Below are 26935 nucleotides of genomic sequence, written 5' to 3'. Positions count from 1 at the left end.
CAACAGATGGAGAGCTATACCATTTCTTGGATTGGAGGAATCAACATTGTGAAAATGACTATACTACCCAAAGCAACCTACAGATTCAATACAATCTCTATCAACTATCAATGGCATTTTCCACAGAACTAGAACAAAAAATTTCACAATTTGTATGGAAACACAAAGGACCCCGAATAGCCAAAGCAATCTTGAGAAAGAAAAACGGAGCTGGAAGATTCAGGCTCCCGGACTTCAGACTATATTACAAAGCTACAGTAATCAAGACAGTATGGTACTGGCACAAAAACAGAATTATAGATCAATGGAACAGGATAGAAAGCCCAGAGATAAACCCACGCACACATGGTCACCTTATCTTTGATAAAGGAGGCAAGAATATACAATGGAGAAAAGACAGCCTCTTCAGTAAATGGTGCTGGGAAAACTGGACAGCTACATGTAAAAGAATGAAATTAGAACACTCCCTAACACCATACAGAAAAATAAACTCAAAATGGATTAAAGACCTAAATGTAAGGCCAAATACTATGAAACTCTTAGAGGAAAACGTAGGCAGAACACTCTTGACATAAATCACAGCAAGATCCTTTTTGACCCACCTCCTAGAGAAATGGAAATAAAAATAAACAAATGGGACCTAATGAAACTTAGAGGTTTTTGCACAGCAAAGGAAACCATAAACAAGACAAAAAGACAGCCCTCAGAATGGGAGAAAATATTTGCAAACGAAGCAACTACCAAATGATTAATCTCCAAAATATACAAGCAGCACATGCAGCTCAATATCAAAAAAACAAACAACCCAATCCAAAAATGGGCAGAAGACCTAAATAGACGTTTCTCCAAAGAAGATATACAGATTGCCAACAAACACATGAAAGGATGCTCAACATCACTAATCATTAGAGAAATGCAAATCAAAACTACAATGAGGTATCACCTTACACCAGTCAGAATGGCCATCATCAAAAAATCTAGAAACAATAAATGCTGGAGAGGGTGTGGAGAAAAGGGAACCCTCTTGCACTGTTGGTGGGAATGTAAATTGATACAGCCACTATGGAGAACAGTATGGAGGTTCCTTAAAGAACTAAAAATAGAACTACCATATGACCCAGCAATCCCACTACTGGGCATATACCCTGAGAAAACCATAATTCAGAAAGAGTCACGTACCACAATGTTCACTGCAGCTCTATTTACAATAGCCAGGACATGGAAGCAACCTAAGTGTCCATCATTGGATGAATGGATAAAGAAGATGTGGCACATATATACAATGGAATATTACTCAGCCATAAAAAGAAACGAAATTGAGTTATTTGTAGTGAGGTGGATGGACCTAGATAGAGCCTGTCATACAGAGTGAAGTAAGTCAGAAAGAGAAAAACAAATACAGTATGCTAACACATATAGATGGAATCTAAAAAAAAGGTTCTGAAGAACCTAGGGTCAGGACAGGAATAAAGACGCAGACTTAGTGAATGGACTTTAAGACATGGGGAGGGGGGAGGGTAAGCTGGGACGAAGTGAGAGAGAGTGGCATTGACATAGATACACTACCAAATGTAAAATAGCAATGGGAAGCAGCTGCATAGCACAGGGAGATCAGCTCGATGCTTTGTGACCACCTAGAGGGGTGGGAGAGGGAGGGGGGAGGGAGATGCAAGAGGGAGGGGATATGGGGATATATGTATACGTATAGCTGATTCACTTTGTTATACAGCAGCAAGTAACACAACATTGTAAAGCAATTATACTCCAATAAAGATGTTTAAAAAAAAAAAAAAAACCTGGTGCAGAGTAAGTGCTCAAAAAATGTTCATCTGATGAATAGATTTTATCCAGAACTTTTACTATGTGCTTCTGATAACCCCAAACTTTTTTGAAGGGGGGAGGGTAGGGATTACTTCAAGAGTCTGTTCGATCAACTCTAATCTCTGTATCCTCGAGATGTCCTTCAATTCTTGTCCCAAACTTTAAAGAACAGGGTCAAGAGAATGGGAGCAGGAGGAAAAGAGATGTGTTTCTCCGAGCTGATGTGAAAGGTGGTTTGGGACGGGACCAGAGTCCAAGCCTTTCAGCTCAAGTCACAAAAAGGGCGGAAACAGTTTCTATAGCGACGGGAGGAGGGTGTGGTCCTCCACCTGCACCCCGCAGTTGCAGGTCCGAGCTGGCAGCGGCCACAGTCTGCGCAGGCCCGATGCAGTTCCTCCCACCTCCCACCCCAAAGGGCACCAAGTAAGGGGGGGAGGCGCGTCAGAGCATCGGGGCAATGGGGGCGGAAGGCGGGGCAGCGCGAGAGTGACAGGGGACAGTGCAGAACAGGAGAAGGGGTGTGGGCCCGAGGAGGGAAGGGCGGATGTGAGTACGGAGAGGAGGCAAGTACCATTTCAGATTTCGCTCCGAGCAGCTGCATCCTCACAGCCCAACATTGTTACACTTATTTTTATTGTTGTTGTTATTGTTGTTAGTTTGATTTTCAGATCATAATATCAAAGCATGGCCTCATTATCTCCTTAGTGACAAAGTACTCAAATTATAGACATGTCTCTAAGAAGCATGGATCATCATTGCTGGATGTGACACCTGTAGCTATCCCTTCTCTGACATGTATTTCTTAAGCTAAACACCTTAAATTTGCACTATTTTAATTGCTTCCTTCTATAATTACTAACTTTTGTATTGTATAATGCTCTTCAAAGGTCAGTCTCATTAACTCCTCCTAAAAGTTTTGGGTATGAGGAGAAATGTGTCTAAGAGTAGAATTTTTATTCCCATTTTCTTTTTTTTTCTTTTCCTTTTTTTTTTTTTGAAGTGGACCATTTTTAAAGTCTTTATCGAATTTGTTACAATATCGCTTCTGTTTTATGTTTTGGTTTTATGGCCACGAGGCATGTGGGATCTTAGCTCCCCACCAGCGATCAAACCCGCACCCCCTGCATCAGAAGGTAAAGTCTTAACCACTGGACTGCCAGGGAAGTCCCCCCATTTTCTTACTGAGAAAACTGAAGTGCCAAGCACGAAGTGACTCGTCCAAGGCCTCCTAATTATCAACTGCTTTCTTCTGATCATGAGCTTCTTCCCTTGGCCCAAGTGTGTAGCCTTAGAAATCTGCACACCTAAGACCCTAAGCAATATACTTTTCCATTAGGATAATTTTGCATCGCTGGCTTGGGCTGCGTGTGGGATGCGGAGAGATGGATTTTAGGGAACTCATAAGACCCATCCGGGGCTTCCCTGGTGGCGCAGTGGTTGAGAGTCTGCCTGCCAATGCAGGGGACACGGGTTCGAGCCCTGGTCTGGGAAGATCCCACGTGCCGCGGAGCAGCTGGGCCCGTGAGCCACAATTACTTGAGCCTGCGCGTCTGGAGCCTGTGCTCGGCAACAAGAGAGGCCGCGGTAGTGAGAGGCCCGCGCACCGCGATGAAGAGTGGCCCCCGCTTGCCGCAACTAGAGAAAGCCCTCGCGCAGAAACGAAGACCCAACACAGCCATGAATAAATAAATAAACAAATACTTAAAAAAAAAAAAAAAAGACCCATCCGGACGCTGTTTCCAGCCCTGACCCCGACAACTTGGGACACAGAGCTTTCTTCTCCCTTTTTTTTTTAAATCTTCATTGCACGTCTCATCCGACTTGGTCGCCAAAAGCGGGTCTGCGACCCCAAGCCTTACGTCCACGAGGATCTGGCTGATACCCACCTATTCCGAGCAGCCCATGTGCCTGCTGTACATCCCGGGCCACACTGTGGTGTCAGGTGGTACCTGCCACTCGAGGGTAATTCCCAGTCTTAGCAAAGTTTTTTTCTTAAAATAGGATGAACAGTGCAAAATTGGGGAATTTTTTTTAAAGTCTGTAGTTAATTTGTGGTGTTTGAAATGTCCATCAGGCAATTCAGGGCTTAAGTAACTTGTGGCCCCTCTGACTTTTAAATGACTGATGGTCAACAATCTTAACTCAAGCTTCACTGTTCAGGCTTAAAAGAAGACTTGGCAAAAGTGTGAAGTCATTTAAATAGAAAGTTCAAACTACAAAAGGACAATGTAAGTGTCCTTGGTTACCAGTCTTGCTTGAGGGGTTTAATCACCTACATGTGGTGGGTCCATAAAATCTAGGAGTTCTAAGGAATTCTCCAAACACGTATTCTGCCAAGTTGGTTCTGTGACTTATGTCTGTTAATTCCTTTCTCTGTTTTGGTCCTTATCAAAGAGGATAGTGGTAAACATGAAGGGAGCTTAGTGTGCCAGCCCCTTTCCATCTGCTGTTGTTGTCAGCTTCTGGGCTTGAATGCATGCATCTCAGCGTGTGGAGGACCAGTGCTGGGAGTCAGCAGTTTTAGCTGACCCCAGATCCAAAATGATTGTGTTTTAACAGCAAAAAACAACAAATACTAGTCTAGGCTGCTTTATAGAAAATCAGTGACCAGGTGATGGGGTGCAGAGTTCTGGCCACCTAACAGAATCTAGACTCTAGAAAACTGTAGCCATTTTAAGAGAGGTCGTAAAAAATTAGAAAATAGAGAGGGACAACCACAATCCAGGCTTTCTCCTTCACACTCAGATGCTGTATCATATGAGGAGGGATTTGAAAGAAAACCACAGGGATGCCTGGAGATGAGCGGGTGCTGGGGAAGCACAAAGGCACTGTTTTGAATATTCAAGAACTCTTGAGTAGAAGAGAGGGTAGAGGATGCTGTCTGAGATCATTTCCTCTAGTCAGCATTGATGGAGCCCCAACCGCATGTAAATTAACAGCTCGGTGTGAAATGGGTTGCTTGGAAAAACAGTAAGTTCTGTCCCAGAAATAGTCAATCAGAGATGAATGATTACCAGGGACACTCTTGAGAAGAGTCCCAGCCAGGGGTGGGAGAATGGGGGAGATGCCCTCTAAAACTCTTCCAGCTCTTAAGAATCTGTGAGTCTGTGGACCATGAAGAGTTTCAGGGATAATTGCACAGGGGCCGAGGAGTTCTCTTTGGCAGAGACGTGTTAAGTACATCATCTCCTGTTCACAGAAATGCAAAGGGAGTCCCTACAAGTTGTATATTGCCACAATTTCTGCCCGAAAGGTGGTCCCCGGGCATAAAGATCAAGCTACTGGCAAGTGCAGTAGAAATACTGAAATCACAATAGGTGAATCTCAAAAGATGTATTTCCTTTCCCGACTTTGAAGTTCGGTATACACAGATAATGTATTATGTATAGAGTACTGTGCTTGCAGTAGTGTGGTACCACTGTTTATGGTCTGTCTTGCCCACCAGATTTTGAACTCCTTAAAAGCAAGGATTCTGTTTTATTGTCTCTGAATCCCCCATGCTTAGCACAAGTACCTGGCACACGGTGGTCTGAACATTTTGGATGAATTGACCTAAACTATCTTAGATATCTCTCCTTTCGGCAAATTTGTACCAAGAGGTTTCAAATACAAGTCACTGCTCTTGCCCCCATGAGGAATATAAAAAATGAAATGACATAAAATAAAGTAAAATAAAATAAAATAAAATAAAATCTCACCATTCCTGCCCCCAGGAGATCGACAAGATAAAAATATACATGTGTAAGATAACACTAATGGTGTTGACCAAGTGAGAAAATGATCTCCACAGACAAAAGTGTTGAAATCCAGAGGAAGGAGATGGGTATGGGCTGTAGAGGTAGGAAAACTCTGATCTGTGTGTAAAATAATAGGAATTTAAAATTTGTGGTTTCAATTCTCAAAGCAATATTCACTCTGGCTCTGAGCTGAGTTATCTTCTAGCTTTAAACCTTCAGGCAACAGGTATAAACAAGATATAGAATGTATTTTAATTCTTTTCCTACATAGCTCGCCACATATTTCAAGGATAAAAAGTGGCATTTGGGAAGCTTTAAGGATGGATTAAGTGTGATGGGTTAAGTGGAAGCCAGGTTGGATGCATTAAGAAAGGCACAGAATGATCTTTGATAACCACAGCATTATCCAAAGGGGGGAAATTAGGGAATAAGTCATAGCAGAACTTCCCCCCACCCCAATATTTAATAGAGTTAGAATCAAAGCAGCTTAGAACTGGAAGGCACGTTAGAGTTCATCGAGTCCTGTTTAGTCATCTTACTGATGGGGAAACTGAGAAGAGCCGCATCTGTGGATGCAGAGCCCGCGAATACGGAGGGCTGACTGTACTATGCCATTCAATGTAAGAGACTTGAGCATCCCTGGATTTTGGTGTCCTTGGGGTTCCTGGAACCAGTCCCCCGTGGATACGAGGGAGACTGTTTAGAGAAGACAAGTGATCTGCTCAGAATCTATGTGGGGCAGCACGGAGACCAGACTCCAGGGCTCCTAGCTATTCTTCAAGTCTTCGGTTCTCTTCACCTACAGAGCCACCAAAGCTGAGCCGAGGAAAGAGCTCCGGTTGCTTGGAAAGACACACGTTGACTTCGATTGTCTTCCACATCATCGTGAAGTAGGTGGAAGGAGCGCTGGGTACCGAGCCTTGGCAGGAAAAATCATATTCATTCCTCCCCAGCGTTTGGATTTTACAAACCCCACGTCGAATTGATGGCCTAAATCCTACCAGTTCTGTTTCCCAAATGATCCCCAAGTTGTACCCTGTCTTCACTGTCATGGTCGTGGTTGAAGCCCTTGTCCTGGATGCACAAGAAAGCTTCCACCCTGAGCATCTCTGGACCGTGCCCCCTGGTATTGCCAGAGAGGTAGTCGTAAAACACAAACCTGACCTTGTCCCTCAGACTTAGATGGGCCACATGGGCCGCCATGACCTGAATGGACCATGCGGCCTTTTACAATCTAGCCCCCTCCCTGGCCCTCCACCAGCAATGTCCACTAACTGTGCTTGCAACTTCTAGAAAAAGCAGTGCTCTTTCATACTTCTGTGCTTTGTGCAGTCTCGTCCCCCTGCCCTTGACTCCGCACCTGGCCTGTTGTTCTTCAAAGACAGTTCTGCTGTGTGCAGGGGGGAGGGCTTCCTCAGCTCTCCCAGCAGAGTCAGTCACCACCTGGTGTGCACTCGATCAGGTCTGCATCCCTCCCTGCACATCCTTCTGTTATCAAACCCAGGTCTGGCTGCTCGCCGCTCGAAAGCCAGTTCTCAAGGGATAAGTGTTGGTGGGAAAGGAAAAGTTGCTTTATTTCAGAGGCCGGCAACCAGGGGGGGAGGGTGGACGCCTGTCCAAAGGCCGACTCCCCCCCCCCCCCCGACAATCAGGAGGCAAGAGCATTTATAGACAGAGGGAGGGGGCTACCTGCAGAAACAGCCCAGTCAGCTCTGACATTCATCTTGAAATTGGCCATGGGTGCTCTGACCAGTGTCATCGCGATTGTTTTAGGTACAATTAGTCTTCAGTTCCAGGGTCAGTTTGTTTCCACTTCTTTGAGGCCAATTCTTGGCATTGTGGCATCTTATGTCATGCCTGCAGCCTGGTCAACATGTAGTTAACTTCTTCCACCTGGTGGAGGTTTCAGTATCTATAAGACAGCTCACAGGATATGGCTCAGAATATTATCTGTAGCCCTTAAGAAGGAACTAAAGGTCCTTGACTATGCTTAATGACTAAACTATTATTATTTGGTCTCCTTTGATGTTTTCCTCTGTTTCTGCATTTTCTCACTTCTCTGATTAAACTTATTCTTTGGCTAAATGTTTTCCACAGACAAAAGGTAGGCTGAGGACATGGGGCGGGGTGGGGAAGGACTATAGGCTCCGTTTCACCTCTAGCACTGCATTGATCGCTGGCATCATCAGGACCCATTTCCACGTATCCCCACTCTTTGATAATGAGCTCTCCTTGAGAGCACAGGCCTTGTCTTGTTTGTCAAAGAAATTATCTCAGCAAATGCTTGTAGGAAGGAAGGAAGAAATGAAGCTATGATCATTTGCAGTGACTATTACTTTTAATTTGCTTTTGCATGGGATTTTTTTCATTTTAGTGTGTGTGTGTGTGTATCTGTGAAAATGAACATTCCCACTCACCATTCCCAGTCCCAATCCTCTGAGGTAACTGCTTTTTACAGTTTATTTTTTCTAGACCCTTCAATATGCTGTATTGTATGGAAACATCTTGTTTTCTTAGATATGGAATCACCTTCTACGTATTGTTCTACTCTTTTTACTTAATATATTATGGGCATACCGATGATCTACCTCATTTTTTAAATGATTGCATCATGTTCCATAATACACATGTGCCATTTTTTTTTAAAACTTCTCGTGATTCATCGACAAGTTATGATTTTTCAACATTAGGCTGCAATAACCGTTGGTGAGATTTGTCTTCAGTCCTCTGAATGACTTCACAGTTGTGATGCTGTCACCACTTATTAACTTGTGCCCAAGAACCTATGGATGGAGTGATTTGCAGAAGCTGTGATAACACTTGCTTTGGTCCCTGTTCTGTTCCTATTTTGTGGATTCGTAACTCCTTTGGCTCTTGATCGGGTGAGGGTCTGAAAGGGGGGCTTCCAAGGAACAGAGTGGAGTCTCAGCAGTGGTCTACTGACGGAACAGGAGAGTGACAGTGGCATGAGAGCCCTCTAAGACTTGACCTTCCACTTCCCCAAATCACCACTTTAACTAGATTCCGTAAACTTACGGGAGTCAGCTTTTCACCTTGCCGTGAGTTGATTATTCACGGAGGTGTGCTCTGAAGGAAGAATATGAAAACATGGCCAGATGAGATCCAGAAAAAGCATTTCTACCAATTGTCCCCTTTTCTTTTTCTAGAGGCTTTAAGCTACCAGGTGACCACCAATCGATGCATGTTTTCGGGGGAAGATACTTGTGAGAAGAGAATGGTTTGCCCTGCAGTCAGTGGACAGAAGTGGGGCTTTCTGTTCCGTGTCCTAAGCTGCTAACCTCCTCACTCGCTCCTTGCCCACCCTTGACTCCTGTGTCCCTCTGCCCTGAGCCCATGAGGACTGATGCACAGGCGTCCCCTCTCCCAATCCCATCAGCCACCAGAAGGGAGACAGAAGGAGCAGTGGCGCCTCGGCCATGCTTGTAGACCTGCCGCCTTTTCTTCTCCAAGCCTGCCCTGCCTTCTTCCTATCCCGGGTGGGGACCATTACTTATATTTTACTCCGAACACCAGTTTACGTTTCACTCTCCTTCTGCAGGACTGAAATGGATGCTAAAAACCCAAGGAAATGCAGTTTGACATCCTTCCCGATTTTGAAAACAAGAAAGAAACAAAATCTCACCTCCGTGAAGGTAAGGATTCTTGAATGTCATTTGGGGAAGAGAGGTTTTATCATGAGGTCTTGGGGACCCAGGACCCAGTGGGATTGCTGTGCCCCAAGCATCTTTGACGACAGGGTGAGGGGAGGGGGCAGAGCCAGGTCTGGGTGGGCTTGAGGGAAAACCAGTTAGAGGGCCAGGGTGTAGTTTCTTGAACTTGAGGACTGCAAGGTCGTCTAACAGGTGACTTGCATGTGAGGAGTCCTGGGCTAATGTCTCTTCCACAGCATCTTTTATTCTATCCTGTGTATCTGGGCTCAATACCGGAAGTGTCCTGGAATGGTTTCAATCAAGTATCCAAGAACATTTCCAGAAACATTTCTGTTTCTTTTTTTCTAACACGGACATGGTGTTTTTCTTTTTACTCTGCCTCAAAAACTAGCAAAACGCCACGGCACTGAAGGTAATATTGTGATGCGGTGACGTTGTGACTACCAACTATCAGGTCAACTTCTAAATCAGCTGTATTTTTTAATCTAATGCCTTCAGTATGAATTTTGTAACCATCACAAAAGGTCATATTGTCTGGGATCTTTGTTCTGAAAAATTTGCAACAAACTTTAGCCCAGAGCATTCAGGTTTGACTTTCTGAATCCTGCCTGCATCACTGAGTGGGTGGACCAGAGTCCAGCAGCCTACCCAAGGCCTGGTGAAATTCTCCTCCCCATAGGTCACTCACTACCTCCTTATTACTTTTAGGTCACCTCCTCCAAGCAGTTTTCTGGATTTAAACCTGGCATTCTCCCCCCTCAGGATTATAACTCATAAAACTGTACCCTAATGCAAAGTCCATTGTTCCCCGTCCCTATCCCTGCTATTACCACATACGACAAAAAACATTTTGCAATTTATAAATTTGCAAAAATGTATGAATGTCTAAAACATTTCCTTTGATAAAACAAAAATTAGTATAAAATATTTGAGATAGTAAATCTACAGCAAAACATGATAATGTAATGAAGATAATGTTCTGTTCAAATTTTAAAATATTATGCAAACCGAATGGTCTTGGTCTGATTTTACTTTGACAAAATCGTCACAAGTTTTGCAATTTACATTTTTTGTTTTAGCTCCTTGAACTCACCTTTACTGAGTGTTTAGATGACTCTCACAGGAACCTTAAAGTCCAGTACTATTATTATCCCCATTTTACAGATGGAGAAACTGAGATTCAGGTGAAGTTAACTAGCCCATGGCCATAAACGAGTGAGTGGAGGACAGAATACAAACCCATATTCTTAACCAGTCTGTCACATGCCTCTTTGTTGAGTAATGCCAACTTTGTTATGTGTTCCTTCACGTATTTATTTAAATTAATTTTAAGGAAAGAAAATTCTGCTGCAGTTTCAATCAAAAATAAAATTTAAAAATCACATTCAAGATAAATTCATGTATGTTGTAATTTGCCAATCCACAAATTGACAGTATCATTAAAAAATACTATTTAAACTTATAACTATTGTCTTTACATTGGTGATTATTCTGATGGGCCCTAAATAAATGTCTTTTCACCATCTGTTCATTTTCCCCAGTGGAATTCTCATCCAGTTGAATCTATTCTATTCAACTTAGGGAAATGCAAACAAATCAATAACTGTCTTCAGCGCATGAAATTAATGGGAGGATGAAAAGAATTAGAATCTCTTCACCTAAAAAAAAAAATATACCACTGAGGATGAGAGAGCTATGGATCTCAGCCTAACAGCACCCCAAACAAGTGTTGAAAAAAAAGTTTATATATTTAAATAAATTAATAATAATTTATATTTATTTCATGATATTTAATATTGTGTTATAAAAGTAATGTTTATAATAATAATTAAATATTTAAGTATTTTAAATGTGGATCTTGAGAGTATTTCAGCTAAGGGGGTTTTTAAAATGTGATTTTTAATAATTGATTTTAGACAATGTTGGGGGGAGGGATAAATCAGGAGCTTGGAATGACCATACACACACTACTGTATATAAGACAGATAACCAACAAGGACCTACTGTATAGCACAGGGAGCTCTACTCAATATTCTGTGCTAACCTATATGAGAAGAGAATATGAACAAGAATGAATATATGTATATGTGTAACAGACTCACTTTACTGTACACCTGAAACTAACACAACATTGTAAATCAACTATAATCCAATAACAGTTTTTTAAAAAATTGATTTCAGCTGGCTTTGAGAAATGGGTGGCCTCTAGATAGTAATATATGATTCTTTTAAAAATACCCCCATTCATTTGACTACAGTGTGGTAAAATAGTAAAGAGCCCTCTGCTGCTGAGAGATCTTTGCAGAGAGTCCTGTGTCTTTGGTACTGTCCTTTCAGCTTAGCTGGCAAAGGTCACAGAACTCTCACAGTGCCTCTCGATAACACAGGATCCCTGTGCCCTTCGGGAAAATGCTCTTGGGTTATAGTTTATTCTGACTGCTGGAGGGGGATCATACCCTCTCTGGACCTCAGCTAGGAAGTTGGAGGCTGTTTGGCTCTTCTGCAACTCTGTTCAAAGAAAACAGCCTTGCAGCCACTTCTGGGACTGGAGGAGACCCAGAACTCCAGGGTCTCAGGTGAGGCCATCCCAGGCGACAAACTTGGGAGAGGACTGGGCAAGGGAGCTCTGCTAACTTTGGATATTTCTTTACAATTTCCCTGACAGCTAATGAGTAGGTGCCACAAAGTATCCCCACAAGTGTGCCAAAGACACATTTTCTATTTTGAGTATTGGGAGAGCAGGCACTTGTTCTTTCTCTTCCATCCTTTAAATCATTCAATTGGTGAATACCACCTCCTTAGACAGGTCTTCCCTCACCACCCTTTCTAATTACATTATGTATTTGCTTGTTTACTTGTTTGTTGTCTGCCTCATCCTCTAGAACAGCATTGTCCAATAGGGCAGCCACTGGCCACATGAGGCTATAGAGCCCTTGATATGGACTACTTCGAAACGAGGTGCACTGTACCTGAAAAATACACACCAGGTTTCAAAGACTTGGTGTGAGAAATGAATGTGAAATACCTTATTGATAATTTCTTATAATTGGGTGAATTTTATGTTAATTAATACCTTGGTAACATTGTAAAAATTTTATATTGATTACATGTTCAAATAGTATTCTGAGTGTATTGTGTTAGATAAAATATATTATTAAAATTAATTTCACCTTTTTTTTTTTTTTTACCTTTAAAATGTGGCTACTAGAAAATTTAAAATTTCACACGTGGCTTGCATTTTATTTTTTTGGGTTGTGCCACTCTTGAATGGAAGCTCCGTAACAGAAAAGATATTCTTGGTCTGGGATTTCCCTGGTTGTCCAGTGGTTAAAAATCCGCCTGCCAATGCAGGGGACATGGGTTCAATCCCTGGTCCGGGAAGATCCCACATGCCGTGGAGAAACTAAGCCAATGCACCGCAACTACTGAGCCCACACGCCACAACTACTGAAGCCCACGCGCTCTAGGGCCCAGGGGCGTCAACTACTGAGCCCGCGTGCTGCACCTACTGAAGCCCGTGCGCCTAAAGCCCTTGCTCCGCAGCAAGAGAAGCCACCACAATGAGAAGCCCACGCGCCGCAACAAAGAGTAGCCCCTGCTTACTGCACCTAGAGAAAGCCCGCGTGCAGCAATGAAGACCCAGTGCAGCCAAAAATAAATTAATTAATTAATTTAAAAAAGAAAGATATTCTTGGTCTGGTTCGGTGCTGAATCCCCAGAACCTTGGACAGTGCCTGACGCAGATTAACACTTAGTGTGTACTTGTGGAACAGAAATCAGGAAAATATTTATTCAGATATTTATTGAGTGCCTGCTTATCTCAAGCATTGTTCTAGGTGCTGGGGTTACAGTGGAGAACAAAACAGACAAAAAACAAAAAACAAACTTCTCATGCGGCTTCAAATTGGGATTCTTTGTAGAAAGGCCAGATGGTCTGGTCAAACAGTGAGAATGGTAATGACCAGCTCTCATCTTCCTCACTGGTAAAGAGATGAGGCTGAACTATATCAGTGGTTCTCAACCTTGGTCATGTATTTAAAATCACTGGGGAGATTTTAAAGACCACTGAAATCAGAATCTGCAGGGGTCACGGACAATTATTTTTTAACGTTCTTTTCTATCATGTGGGGACTGATGTCCATTTAAATCTATGAGACCCTTGTAGATTAAGTCTCTAACTGTTTGCTGGTTGTGACACTGGAATAGTTATTCCTACATCTCCTGATTACGGTGGGATTAAGTGAGATAAGAGAAGTTGAGCTTGCTGGCTGGTAGATATTTAAGCCCAATAAACACTGGCTGCTTTTACCTTCTTTCCTTCCCTCTATTTACTAGAAAGGGGTTTCCCATAGGAGACAGGCTTATTAATACATCTCCCCCAGTAGAAGAGGGTACCTGAAAGCCATGCATCGCTCTCATTTCTACATCTCATCAGTGCTCCATAGGAAAAACATAAAATCTGACCATTTGGTATTGCAAAGGAATTGAAACCACAGTCAGTTATAACTGTAGAGAGAATGAAAAGCAGAAACTTCAATTACCAGTGTTGTCTAGGTTTTGCTGTGATATACTATTATCTATAGAATGAATTCAGCTTTTAAATGCAAATGGAAGGCTCTGGCTAGAAGAATTTATAATGATCACAGAACTAAAACATTAAAACATTTTGAGCCAATGTAGAATTGGTGGCTCAATGAAAAATCGGCATGGAATGCAATATAGTCTCTATGTTTGGGTGGATTTGGGGTTCTGAAGGAGAGTGCTTACATGCTTTTTCCCATTTTCTCCTAGAGCCCCACTCTTCCTTCTGAGATCTACATAGTAAGTGCCAGTTCCTTTGTTCTGCATTCCCATTGGTGCTCTCAATTTGGAGGGAGAGGAAGACAGAGACTTGAGTTTACCTTCCGCTGGTGTGACAAGGGCCTGGGGCAAGCAGGCATGGGGGCATGTCTCTGCGTACCAGAATTAATCAGAGCGGGTAGATAACTCCTGTTGAAAGCTTCTTCAGGCCGTGAAAATTAGAGTCCATCTGTTTGACATTGGAGGTGGGATGAGGCCATGTTAGAAATACAGCCCCCGCCCCTATATGTGTTTAGTTTTCTACATTTGCTCCTTTCAGCAACACTGAGGGCGTCAGCACCCTCATTTTACAGAGGAGGAAACTGAGACCCAAAGAGCTTAAGCAAGTTACCTAATAAAGTAATTCTTCTAATAAAGGCTGAAATCAGAATTCAGATTTTATTCTGTAGTTCATTCATGCTTTTAAAAGTTTTTTTTATCATTAAATGTTGAGTATATACAAAAGAATATTTAAGGATATGTGTAAGGTAGAAAGAATAACAATACAACGGGCACCCTTGTGTGTATCCAACACAGTTTAAGAAAGACGGCCCCTGTGTGTGCCTCCCCCTCTTATTTCACCCTGTTCATTGACCCCTCTGAGATAACCACTCTCTTGAGTTTTACATTTATTATTCCATTGCTTTTCTAAAACTCCTAAAGCATGTATTGTTTAATTTTGCATGTTTTTGTTTTTTATATACATAGAATCATACTGTTCAGTTTTCTGTTGCAGCTCACTTTGTATGCTCGGTACTAAGGTAGCATACATTGTACAGCATTTGGCTGGCTTTCACTTGGATTGATCAGGCCTCCACGCCGACTGATCAGTGCCTGTGCCCTTTAGATATTGTGAATTATCACCACTGTTCTCGGGAACATGTTTATGAATCAATTTCACTGCCATATTCAATTGTGTGGGTGTATCACACTTCCTATCAGTTTTACAGTTGATACACGTGTGGTTTTTTCCTTGTGTTTTTCCCCTTAAAAATGGTGCATGTCTCCTGGTGCATATGTGCAGGGGTTTCTAGAGTGTGCACTTAGGAGGGGATTGCTGGGTACCAGGGTATGTGAATGCCTAGCCTTACCAGAAGATACCAGCTGTTTTCTACAACATTGATACCAGTGCACTTTGCCCCCAGCAGGATATATGAGTTCCAGATGGTCCACATCCTTTTCATCACTTGAAATTGTGTGGCTTCTTATTTTGCCAATTTAGTAGACGGGTGACAGCATTTTCTTGTATTTTAATTTGCATGTTGATGATTAATAATGAGATTGAACCTCTTTTCATGTGTGTTGGCCATTTGTGTTTCCTCTTCTGTGGAGTGCCTGGCCATGCCTGTTTTCGCTTAAATTTTCCTTTTGTGTTGTCTTTTTCTTACTGATTTGTAGCATATTTATATATTATATAAAACAGGTACATAAAATAGAAATAATATGTTCATATATTTATTGACAAATAAATATATCAACTATTCAAAGTATTTACTAATCCTTTGCCAGTTAAATGTGCAGCCAATACCTTCTCCAGGTTGTTGACTTGCCTGTGTTTTACATACTTTATTTTTTAGAGCAGTTCTACTCACCCCCCCCCCCCCACAGCTTCTCCTGTTATTAACATCTTGCATTAGTGTACAGTTGTTACAATTGGTGGACCAATATTGATATGTTATTATTAACTAAAGTCTATAGTTTACATTAGGGTTCACTCTTTGTGTTGTACAGTTTTTTGGTTTTGACAAATGATGTATCCACCGTTACAGTATCACACAGAATAGTTTCACTGACCTAAGAATGCCCCGTACTCCACCTACTTATCCCTCCTTCCCCTAAAACCCTGGTAACCATTCTTTTTACTGTCTCTGTGGTTTTGCCTTTTCCAGAATTCCATATAGTATGGAGCCTTTTCAGACTGGCTTCTTTCACTTAGTAATATGCATTTAAGTTTCCTCCATCTCTTTTTGTGGCTTGACAGCTCACTGCTGAATAATATTCTGTTGTCTAGATGTACTACAGTTTATTCATTTGCCTTCTGATGGACACCTTGGTTGCTTCCAGGTTTGTTTTTTTTTTTAATAACTTAAATTGCATTTATTTTATTTTATTATTCTTTTTTTTATTTTTTATTTTTATTTTTTAATTTATTTTTGGCTGTGTTGGGTCTTCGTTTCTGTGCGAGGGCTTTCTCTAGTTGCGGCGAGCGGGGGCCACTCTTCATCGTGGTGCGCGGACCTCTCACTATCGTGGCCTCTCTTGTTGCGGAGCACAGGCTCCAGACGCGCAGGCTCAGTAATCGTGGCTCACGGGCCCAGTTGCTCTACGGCATGTGGGATCTTCCCAGACCAGGGCTCGAACCCGTGTCCCCTGCATTGGCAGGCAGATTCTCAGCCACTGCGCCACCAGGGAAGCCCACTTCCAGGTTTTGACAATTAATAAAAGTGCTGTAAACATCCATTTGCAAGTTTTTGTGTGGACATAAGTTGAAACTCCTTTGGTAGATATCAAGGAGCACTGTTGCTGGATTGTATGGTAAGAGTATGTTTAGTTTTGTAAGAAACTGCCAAATTGTCTCCCAAAATGGCTGTACCATTTTGCATTCCCACCAGCAATGAATAAGAGTTCCTGTTGCTCCCCATCCTCACCAGCAGTTGGTGTTGTCAGTGTTCCAGATTTCGGTTATTCTAATAGGTGTATAGTGATACTTCATTGTTGTTTTAAATTGCATTTTCCTGAGGACACATGACGTGGAGCATCTTTTCATGTGCTTATTTGCCATCTGCATATCTTCTTTGGTGAGGTGTCTGTTAAGGTCTTAGGCCCATTTTTTTAATCAGGTTGTTTGTTTTCTTATTGTTGAGTTTTAAGAGTTCTTTGTATATTTTCGATAACAGTCCTTTATCAGATGTGTCTTTTGCAAATATTTTCTCCAGGTCTGTGGCTTGTGCTCTCATTCTTTTGAGATTGTTTTTTACAGGGCAGATGTTTTTCATTTTCATGAAGTCCAGCTTATCAATATTTCTTCCATGGTTCATACTTTGGTCTTGTAACTAAAAAGTCATCACCATACCCAAGGCTATCTAGGCATTCTCCTATGTTATCTTCTAGGGATTTTATAGTTTTGTGTTTTACATTTAGGTCTGTGATCCATTCTGAGTTAATTTTTCTGAAGTGTATAAGGTTTGTGTCTAGATTCATTTTTTTGCATGTGGATGCATGTCCAGTAGTTCTGGCATCATTTACTAAAGAGACTACCTTTGGTTCATCGTATTGCCTTTGCTCTTTTGTCAAAGATCAGTTGACTGTATTTATGTGGGCCTATTTCTGGGCTCTCTCTTCTGTTCCATTGATCTGTTTGTCGATTGTTTTTGCTAGTACCACAACTCTTGATTCCTGTAGCTTTATAGTAAGCCTTGAAGTCAGGTTGTATCTGTTCTCCAACTTTGTTCTTCTTCAATATTGTGTCAGCTATTCTGGATCTTTGCCTCTTCATATAAACTTTAGAATCAGTTTATCAACATCTTTAAAATATCTTGCTGGACTTTTCATTGAGATTGCATTGAATCTATAGATCAAGTTGGGAAGAGTTGACATCTTGACAATATTGAGTTTTTCTGTTCATGAAAATGGAATAGCTCTCCATTTATTTAGTCTTTAATTTCATTCATTAGAGCTTTATAAGTTTCCTAATATAGATCTTGTATATATCTTGTTGGATTGGATTTCATTTTTGTTGATGAGTTTCAAGACTTCTTTGTATATTTTAGATATAAGTCCTTTATAGATATGTGTTTTGCATGTTTTCTCCCTGTCTGTGGTTTGTCTTTTTATTCTCTTAACAGTGTCTTTTTCAGAGAACTTCTAAGTTTAATGAAATCCAACTTATCAATTTTTTCTTTCATTATCGTGCTTTTAATTACCAACCCCAAGGTTGCCCAGATTTTCTCCAATATATCTTCCAGAAGTTTTATAATTTGGCATTTTGCATTTCAGTCTATGATCCATTTTGAGTTAATTTTTATGAGAGGTATAAGGTCTGTGTATAGACTTTTTAAAATATATATATATATATTATTTATTTATTTATTTATTTATGGCTGCAGTGGGTCTTTGTTGCTATGCACAGGCTTTCTCTAGTTGCGGTGAGCGGGGACTACTCTTCATTGCGGTGTGGGGGCTTCTCATTGCGGTGGCTTCTCTTGCTGTGGAGCATAGGCTCTAGGCACGTGGGCTTCAGTAGTTGTGACACGCAGACTCAGTAGTTGTGGCTCACAGGCTCTAGACTGCAGGCTCTGTAGTTGTGGAGCATGGGCTTAGTTGCTCTGCAGCATGTGGGATCTTCCTGGACCAGGGACTGAACCCGTGTCCCCTGCATTGGCAGGCAGATTCTTAACCACTGTACCACCAGGGAAGTCCTAGACTCTTTTTTTTTTTTTTTTTTTTTTTTTAGCAAAACAAGTAAAGTGTTTATTAGGAGGAAAAAAGAGTACGTGTGGATAGACACACAGGTGGGCTCAGAGAGAGAGTCGTGCCTTCATGGTAGTTTGAATCGCTTATATGGGGCATTTCTTCCAGGTTTCCTTTGGCCAATCATCTTGCTTTGACTGGTTCTGAGTCCGTATTTGGTTTATCTCAGGGTCCTCCCATGTATGCGAGCATATCTCTTAGCCAAGATGGATTCTAGCGAAGAGGCCTATGGGTTGGGTGACATCACTCCCTTTTCGATCTCCAAGAAGCCTTTCTGCGCATGTATAGTTGGGAAGGTCTCGTTGACCTCGAGAATGAGAACTATGTGGTGTGTTATCTGGGTGGGGTTCAGCTCCTCTTCATCTTGGAGTACCCCATTAGTAAGTAGCTGAGCTGGTTCTGACTTAAGAACACTCAGGAGAAAGACATGCTCATGATCTCGGAGAGACAGCAGTGAATGGTGCTTGAAGCAAGATCTTAGCTCCCTGCTGAGGAATCGAACTTGGATAGCCTGGATGAAAACCAGGAACCCTAGCTACTAGACCAGCAAGGGCTAGAGGCTAGAAGCAAAGCTTCCCTGACTCTTACCCCTGCTTGAAAGCAAGCTTATTTCAAGGAGGCAAAAACTGTAAAAACAGGTACAAAGTTTATTATTAGAGACACAGCACAACATGTGGGAGAGCTCGCAGAGAAACAGTTTCTTTAGTTAAGACAGAGCAAAGCAGAGATACACACCAGAGAGGAAGGGTGTGGGCATCCTCCCTAATGAGGAGGAACGTCTAGACTCTTTTTTAATGCATGTGGATGTGCAGTTGTTCCAGCACCATTTGTCGAAGACACTTCTTTACCCATTGAATTATCTTTGCTCCTTTGTCAATGATTAGTTGATTTTATTTATGTGAGTCTATTGATATTTGTGGGCCCTCTATCTGTTCCACTAATCTATTTGTCTCTTCTTTCTTCAATACCACATGATCTTGATTACTGTAGCTTTATAGTAAGTCTTGATGTTAGGTAGTGTCACTCCTCCAACTTTGTTATTTTTCAGTACTGTGTTGGCTATTCTGGGTTTTTTGCCTTTCCATATGAACTTTAGAATACGTTTGTCAATATCCACAAAATAACTTGATGGGATTTTGATTGGGATGGCACTGAGTATATAGATCAATTTGGGAAGAACCAACATCTTTCTTCAAAAATTGAGATATAATTGACATGTAACATTGTATTCATTTTAGGTGTACAACATAATGATTTGATACATGTATATGCTGCAAAATGATTACCATAATAAGTTTACTTAATATCCATTACTGCACATCATTACAATTTTTTTTCTTGTGATGAGAACTTTTAAGATCTACTCTCTTGACAACTTTCAAATATGCAATACAGTATTTTAACTATAGTCACCATGCTATACATTATATCCCCAGTACTTATTTATCTTATATCTGGAAATTTGAACCTTTGACCCCCTTCACCCCTTTCATCCACCCTGGAACCCCCCACCTCTGGCAACCACCAATCTGTCCTCTGTATCTATGGGTTTGCATGTGTATGGTTTTTTTTTTTTTAAAGATTCCGCACATAAGTGAAATATAATTGAGTTAACTGAGTATTTGTCTTTCTCTGACTTATTTCACTAGGCGTAATACCATCAAGGTCCATCCGTGTTGTTGCAGATGACAGGATTTCCTTCTTTTTTTATAGTCGAGTAATACTTATCTATCTATCTATCACATTTTCTTTATCTATTAATCCACTGATGGACCCTTCGGTTTTTTCCATGTCTTGACTATTGTAAATAATACTGCAAAGAACATGGGGGTACAGATATCTTTTTGAGATAGTCATTTAGTTTTCTTTGGATAAATACTCAGAAGTGAAATTGCTGGATTGTATGGTAGTTCTGTCTTTAATTTTTTTTTTTTTTGAGAAATCTCCATACTATTTTCCATAGTGGCTGCACCAATTTGTATTCCCAAAAACAGTGCACAAGTGTTTCCTTTTCTTCACATCCTCGCCAATGGCTTTTTGGTAATAGCTATTCTAACAGGTGGGAGGTGATATCATACTGTGGTTTTGATTCATCTCCCTGAGGATTAGTGATGTTGAACATCTTTTCATGCGCCTGTTGGCCACTTGTATGTCTTCTTTGGAAAAATATCTTTTCTGATCCTCTGCCCATTTTTTAATAGGGTTGCTTGTGTTTCTTTGTTGTTGAGCTGTATAAGTTCTTTACATATTTTGGATCTTAACCCCTTATCAGATACACGATTTGTAGATATTTTCTCCTTTCATTTTGTTGATGGTTTCCTTTGCTATACAGAAGCGTTTTAGTTTGATGTAGTCCAACTTGTTTATTTTTGCCTTTGTTGCCTTTGCTTTGGTTATCAAATTTAAAAAAATCATTGCCAAGACCAATGTCAAGTCTCTTACCTCCTATATTTTCTTCTAGGGGTTTTATGGTTTCAGGTTTTAAATTTTATAGTTACATTCAAATCTTTAATCTATTTTAAGTTGATTTTTGTGCATGGTATAAGACAGTGGTCCAGGTTCATTCTTTTGCATGTGGCTGTCTCGTTTTCTCAACACCATTTATAGAATAGACTATCCTTTCCCTATTGTATATTCTTGACTCCCTTGTCATAAATCAACTGACCATATATATGTGAGTTTATTTCTGGACACTCTATTCTGTTCCACTGAACAGTGGGTTTTTTTTTTTTATGGCAATAACATACTCTTGGTTACTGTAGCTTTATAATATAGTTTGAAATCAGGAAATGTGATGCCTCCAGCTTTGCTCTTCTTTTTCAAGATTATTTTGTCGATTTGGAAACTTTTGTGGTTCCATACAAATTTTAGGATTATTTGTTCTATTTCTGTGAAAAATACCATTGGAATTTTGATAGGAATTGCATTAAATCTGTAGGTTGCTTTGGGTAATATGGACATTTTAATAGTATTAATACATCCAGTCCATGAGCACAGAATATCTCCCCATTTATTTGTGTCTTCTTCAATTTCTTTCATCAATGTTTCATAATTTTTAGTGAGAATATCTTAATTATATAGAGTCCTCCTATTCATGAACATGGAAAATCTCTCCATTTATTTAGATCTCCTTTGATTTCTTCCATCAGAGTTTCATCATTTTTCTCATATAGGTCATGTACATGTTTTGTTAGACTTATACCTCAATATTCCAGTTTCTTGGGGTGCTAATGTACATGGTGTTCTTTAAATTTCAAATTCCGATTGTATATTGCCGGCAAACAGGAAAGCAATTGACTTTTTTTTTTTTTAAACATCTTTATTGAAGTATAATTGCTTTACAATGGTGTGTTAGTTTCTGCTTTATAACAAAGTGAATCAGTTATACATATACATATGTTCCCATATCTCTTCCCTCTTGTATCTCCCTCCCTCCCACCCTCCCTATCCCACCCCTCTAGGTGGTCACAAAGCACAGAGCTGATCTCCCTGTGCTATGCGGCTGCTTCCCACTAGCTATCTATTTTACATTTGGTAGTGTATATATGTCCATGACACTCTCTCACCCTGTCACATCTCACCCCTCCCCCTCCCCATATCCTCAAGTCCATTCTCTAGTAGGTCTGTGTCTTTATTCCTGTCTTGCCACTAGGTTCTTCATGACCTTTTTTTTTTTTCCCTTAGATTCCATATATATGTGTTAGCATACTGTATTTCTTTTTCTCTTTCTGACTTACTTCACTCTGTATGACAGACTCTAACTCCATCCACCTCATTACAAATACCTCCATTTCATTTCTTTTTATGGCTGAGTAATATTCCATTGTATATATGTGCCACATCTTCTTTATCCATTCATCCGATGATGGACACTTAGGTTGCTTCCATGTCCTGGCTATTGTAAATAGAGCTGCAATGAACATTTTGGTACATGACTCTTTCTGAATTATGGTTTTCTCAGGGTATATGCCCAGTAGTGGGATTGCTGGGTCGTATGGTAGTTCTATTTTTAGTTTTTTAAGGAACCTCCATACTGTTCTCCATAGTGGCTGTATCAATTTACATTCCCACCAACAGTGCAAGAGTGTTCCCTTTTCTCCACACCCTCTCCAGCATTTAAGCAATTGACTTTTGTATGCTAAGCTTGTAGCCTGCAACCTTTCTATGACCTTGGCTTGTCTTTATACCTATATTGTCTTTAGATGAACAGAAGTCCTTAATTAAAAGTATGTAAATGTATGGTATGCATTTTTGTCTTGTTTAAGAAATCATTCCCTACTCCAAAATCATAAAAATACAAATATGTTTTCTAACATTTTTATAATTTTCGTCAGTTCTGAAGAATTTTCTGGGCCATTTTGTCTTTATGTCTGCCATATTCTTTCTGTCTTTCAAAAACTCTAATTAGATGTATGTTAGACCTCACTCTGTCTTCCATGTATCTCTTCTCTGAACATATTTTTTCATCTCTTTGTCTCTCTGTGCTGCTTGCTGGATAATTTCTTCAAACCTGTCTCTTCCAGTTCACTAATTCTTTCTTTGACTATCTATGCATAATCTTTCGTTAAGCCCATTCATTGAGTTTTAAGTTTCAATTTTTGTATATTTTTATTTCTGAAAGTTCTGATTTGTTCATTTCTAAATCTGGTTATTTGTGTGGTATCTTACAGTTTACTTATATTTTCAGTCTCTTTTATTTCTTTAAGCATTTTATGCATTATCATTTTATAATTTTTACCTAATAAATCCAATATTTGGATTTTTTGAGGGGGTGGGAATCTGATTCTGGTATCTATAGTTTCTGCTAGTTCTCACTCAGTACCTTGTTTCCTCGTATATTTTATGACTTTTTTTGGAACTGTGAGGTTACCATCTTGTTTTACAGAAAAGGAAACTGAGCCTGAGAGTAGGTAGATGAGTTGCCAAGGTCACACAACTAGCAAGCAGCAGAACAAGAATTCTAGTCAAAGTCTGTCTGATTCCAAAGACCGCGTGCTTTTTTCTATCCCGTGAAGCCTTGAAGATCCTTGACTAGTTAACTCTTTCATGAATCATCTCACAAATGTTTACTGGGAGCAAACTTTGGGCCAAGTGTTGTCCTTGGTGCTGGGATACAAAAGTAAACAATATACATCCCTTATTGCCCAGTATACACAGTCTAGTGGGGACCTAAACACGTAAATAGACAGGTGACTATAAGGCATGATAAGTGTACTCACTAAGGCAGAAACAAAGTTCTCTGGGAGCCTAGAGAAAGTCTCCTTAAGTCATTGGCTAATGCCCAAGTACAATGTCATGCTTCACTGATTTGCCAGTCAGCTACAGCCCCATCAAGTGGCATAGTTACAGGGCTCATCATTCACATTTTTTTCAGAGTGAGTGATGCCCCCTGGAGTTATGCAAGGAGATTGCATGGTGAGCTAGTGGGAGGGCATTTCAGGCAGAAGGAATGATGTTTGCAAAACAGAATAAATTGGAATCAACGGGAATAGAGCCTTAGAAATCATCTATTCTAACCCTCCTACGTGAGGCATAAATCCACTTTATATTATAGCAAATTTAGTGTCTAGTTTACAGAATAAACGACTGCTTTCTGAGTGTTTCTATCTATTGTCAACTATATCCAGGCGCCATCAGAATAAAAGCACGATCTTATTTTTATTTAGAGACCTTTGGAGGGGAAGTGCTTTATAATCCCTCCCACCCAGTTTGGAGGCAGAACACAAAATAGGTCAGAGGAGACCAGCTGATGACAGCATGGTACAGTAAAAAGGCAGCAGGGAGCAGAGATTCTAGACTCAAGTTTGCTACATGTTATCTTGGACAAGTCACTCGGATTATCTTCTGAGCCTCTTTCTCCATCTGTAAAATGAGAGCGTTTGACTACAGATTCCCTAAGGGGCTTCCAGCACCATGATTTTCCAAGCTCATGTCTAGAGGTCCAGAAGGGGAAGTGTCTCCCCGAAAGCTGTGCATTGAGAACGGCTCCATGCCCTTGGGCTTTCAGGCTTGTGCTCTTGCCCTTCCCTCAAGCCCTGAGGATGGCTATGGTCTCCTTCTTCCACCTTCACCAGGGCGTAGCCTGGTGGGCAGGACCCCAGGGAGGACCCTGCGTCGGTGCAGTGAAACCCTGGTGCTCCCAAGTGTCTGGCCATATTTGCTCTGCTTGTGGGGCTCTGGAGTCCAGCCTGGGCTGTGGGTGTGATCCGGGGCCGCTCCCCTCTGCCTGGGCATCCCGGACTTCCTCGTGCCCACACAGGGGCTTTAAGGGCAGACCTTTGCTGGGAGCGGCAGAGGGAGTGGTGCTGTGATTTGCTGGAGGTCTGAGCAGCGACAGTAGCTCGATGCCTTAGCTGGGGATGATCCAGGCACCTCCCGTGTTCCCTGACTCTCTGCGGTGCTCTGCTGGGTGGAATCCTGGAACTTGTTGTGTTCTGTAGAGAATCCCCAGGGACTTCTCCTCTCTCTCCCTGGAACACCCTCTCCCTGCATCAGCACATTTGTTTTGAACTCTTGGTTGTTTTGGCCTCTGAGAAGGGATTGTGGAGCCTGCGAGGAGGGGCAGTGATTTGATATCACAGAACTTGAGCTTCATCTGCCCAACCAACCTGGACAGGCATGTGGGGACTCTTTTTTTTTAAGGGAGAGGGAGGAAGAGGTAAGGAGGAGCCAATTAAGGAAACAGAGAAATAGCCAGTGAGGTATGACCCAGGCGGGGTTGTTTGATGGGGGTGTGCCTTTCTGAAAAGGCTGATGACCTCAGCTCAGGGGACCCACCTGAGGCTCCAGCTGCTTTCTCCCTGAACTTTACAGACAGGGCATCCCGGATTCTGTCCAAGGTAACGGGATGAGCTCTAACCAGCCCCACGTAGGGACCAAGTCCGTTATGCTTTGGCTCTCAGAGTGAGAGGGCAGGAAGTGTGCTCCCCGCAACCCCTGGGTAAACTGTGCATGCTGGGGAAGGGGGGTTGGCACGATGAGAAAGCAGAAGAGGGAGGGGAAGGCAGAGTTCGCCAGGGAGAGGACTCTGATGCAGGACTGAGGATTGGAGATGTCACCATTCTGTGTGACATCTTTCCTCCATTCCCATGTAGAAGTCACACGTCAGCCCTTCTTTCCTAAAATGAACCATTTCTTTCATCTATTTCCCCAGTGCTGGAAAGTCTTCCTTGAGTAGAGATTCATTTATTTAGAACAAAGCACTTCCTTTTCTAAAAATGAAATTGCTATTGCCTCTGAGAGGGGTATGGACAGGGGTTCTCTGGTGTGAATTAGTTGATTAGGAGACTTTCCTTCCTAGAGGCAGTGCAGGAAGCAGGGAGCAGTGGTCCTTGGTGGCAGCAGAAGCCTCCTGGAGTGGGAATGTGGCTCCGCTGGGAAAGATGGGCTGGGTCCACGAGGGGATGCTCACGTCAGAGCTCAGCTGTCTCAAGGGCAGCTCAAACCTTTGAGGACAAATGCAAGGGTTTCCTGTTCCCTCAGTTTCACTTTCCCTCCTTCCCATCTTTCCCTTCCTCCTTAAGCAAATATTTAAGTGCCTACTGTATGTGAGTTACCATGTTAGGCTAGGCGATCTTTTATTAGAGTCTTACAGTCCGGCAGAAGAAGGCAGATGTAAAACAACCTCGTGCAACAAACCTTTGCAGGCGCTATGCTAGGAGCGAGTACAAAGCATGGGGTAGTGAGAGGGTTACAAATGCAAGAGGGGACGGTTACAGACGCTTCAGTTGAGAAGTGGCACCTTGGCTGGGGCTCAAATGTGGGCAATTCACCAGGTGCATGACAGGGGCTTGGAGTGGAGGAAGTGGCGATGCGTGGGTGAGGGAGAACGTTCCAAGCAGAAACAGAGCAGGAGTCAAGGTTTTGAGAAGTGAAACAGCGTGGTGTTTGAAAACTGCAAGTCATTCATAATTCCTAGAGCTAAAAGGACAAAGGCTGAGGCTGGGAGGGTTTTGCATGCCAGGACTTCTATGCCCCGGGAAGTCGCTGAGGAGATTTAAACCATGTAGCAATAAGATCAGATGGTCATATTTAATTTCTGAGGACACTTAGGCATTAGAGGATGGATGGGGAGGGGCAGGGAAACTGCTTAGGAGACAATTGCAGTAGGTGCCTGAACTAGGGATATAGTGGGCAGAGTCTTAAAGAGGTATCTTCAGGGAATTCCCTGGTGGTCCAGTGTAGGACTCTGTGCTTCCACCCGTTCAGGGGGCACGGGTTCGATCCCTGGTCAGGGAATTAAGATTCCGTAAGCTGCGCGGTTCAGCAAAAAAAAAAAAAAAAAAAGAGATATCTTCATTCTCACAAAATTATGCTGCTCATGGTAAGAAATCATAAGTGACAATTTGCCAGTTTGTAGGAACGTTCTTACATTCCCTATTGCCAGTGAGAGGGTTG

General features: G+C 41.7%; 1 protein-coding gene across 3 annotated transcripts in view; it reads left to right on the top strand.

The window, feature by feature from the left end:
* The first annotated feature begins 2206 nt into the window (after window positions 1-2206).
* DYRK4 (dual specificity tyrosine phosphorylation regulated kinase 4) overlaps window positions 2207-26935 on the top strand; it is a 55968-nt gene continuing 31239 nt past the window's right edge. Inside the window, exons 1-2 of one of the 3 annotated variants that reach the window (XM_061204661.1) lie at window positions 2207-2244; window positions 9118-9211. In XM_061204661.1, the coding sequence (XP_061060644.1) occupies window positions 2207-2244; window positions 9118-9211 (132 nt within the window). Of the gene's footprint in view, window positions 2245-9117; window positions 9212-14020; window positions 14051-26935 lie in introns of those variants that run through there. The other 2 variants (XM_061204662.1, XM_061204663.1) reach the window with 2 other exon arrangements.

The sequence above is a fragment of the Eubalaena glacialis genome, chromosome 11 (assembly GCF_028564815.1).
Source record: "Eubalaena glacialis isolate mEubGla1 chromosome 11, mEubGla1.1.hap2.+ XY, whole genome shotgun sequence".
Taxonomy (NCBI): Eukaryota; Metazoa; Chordata; class Mammalia; order Artiodactyla; family Balaenidae; genus Eubalaena; species Eubalaena glacialis.
The sequence above is the reverse complement of the archived record's forward strand: the minus strand, read 5'-3'. Positions and strand labels throughout refer to the sequence as shown.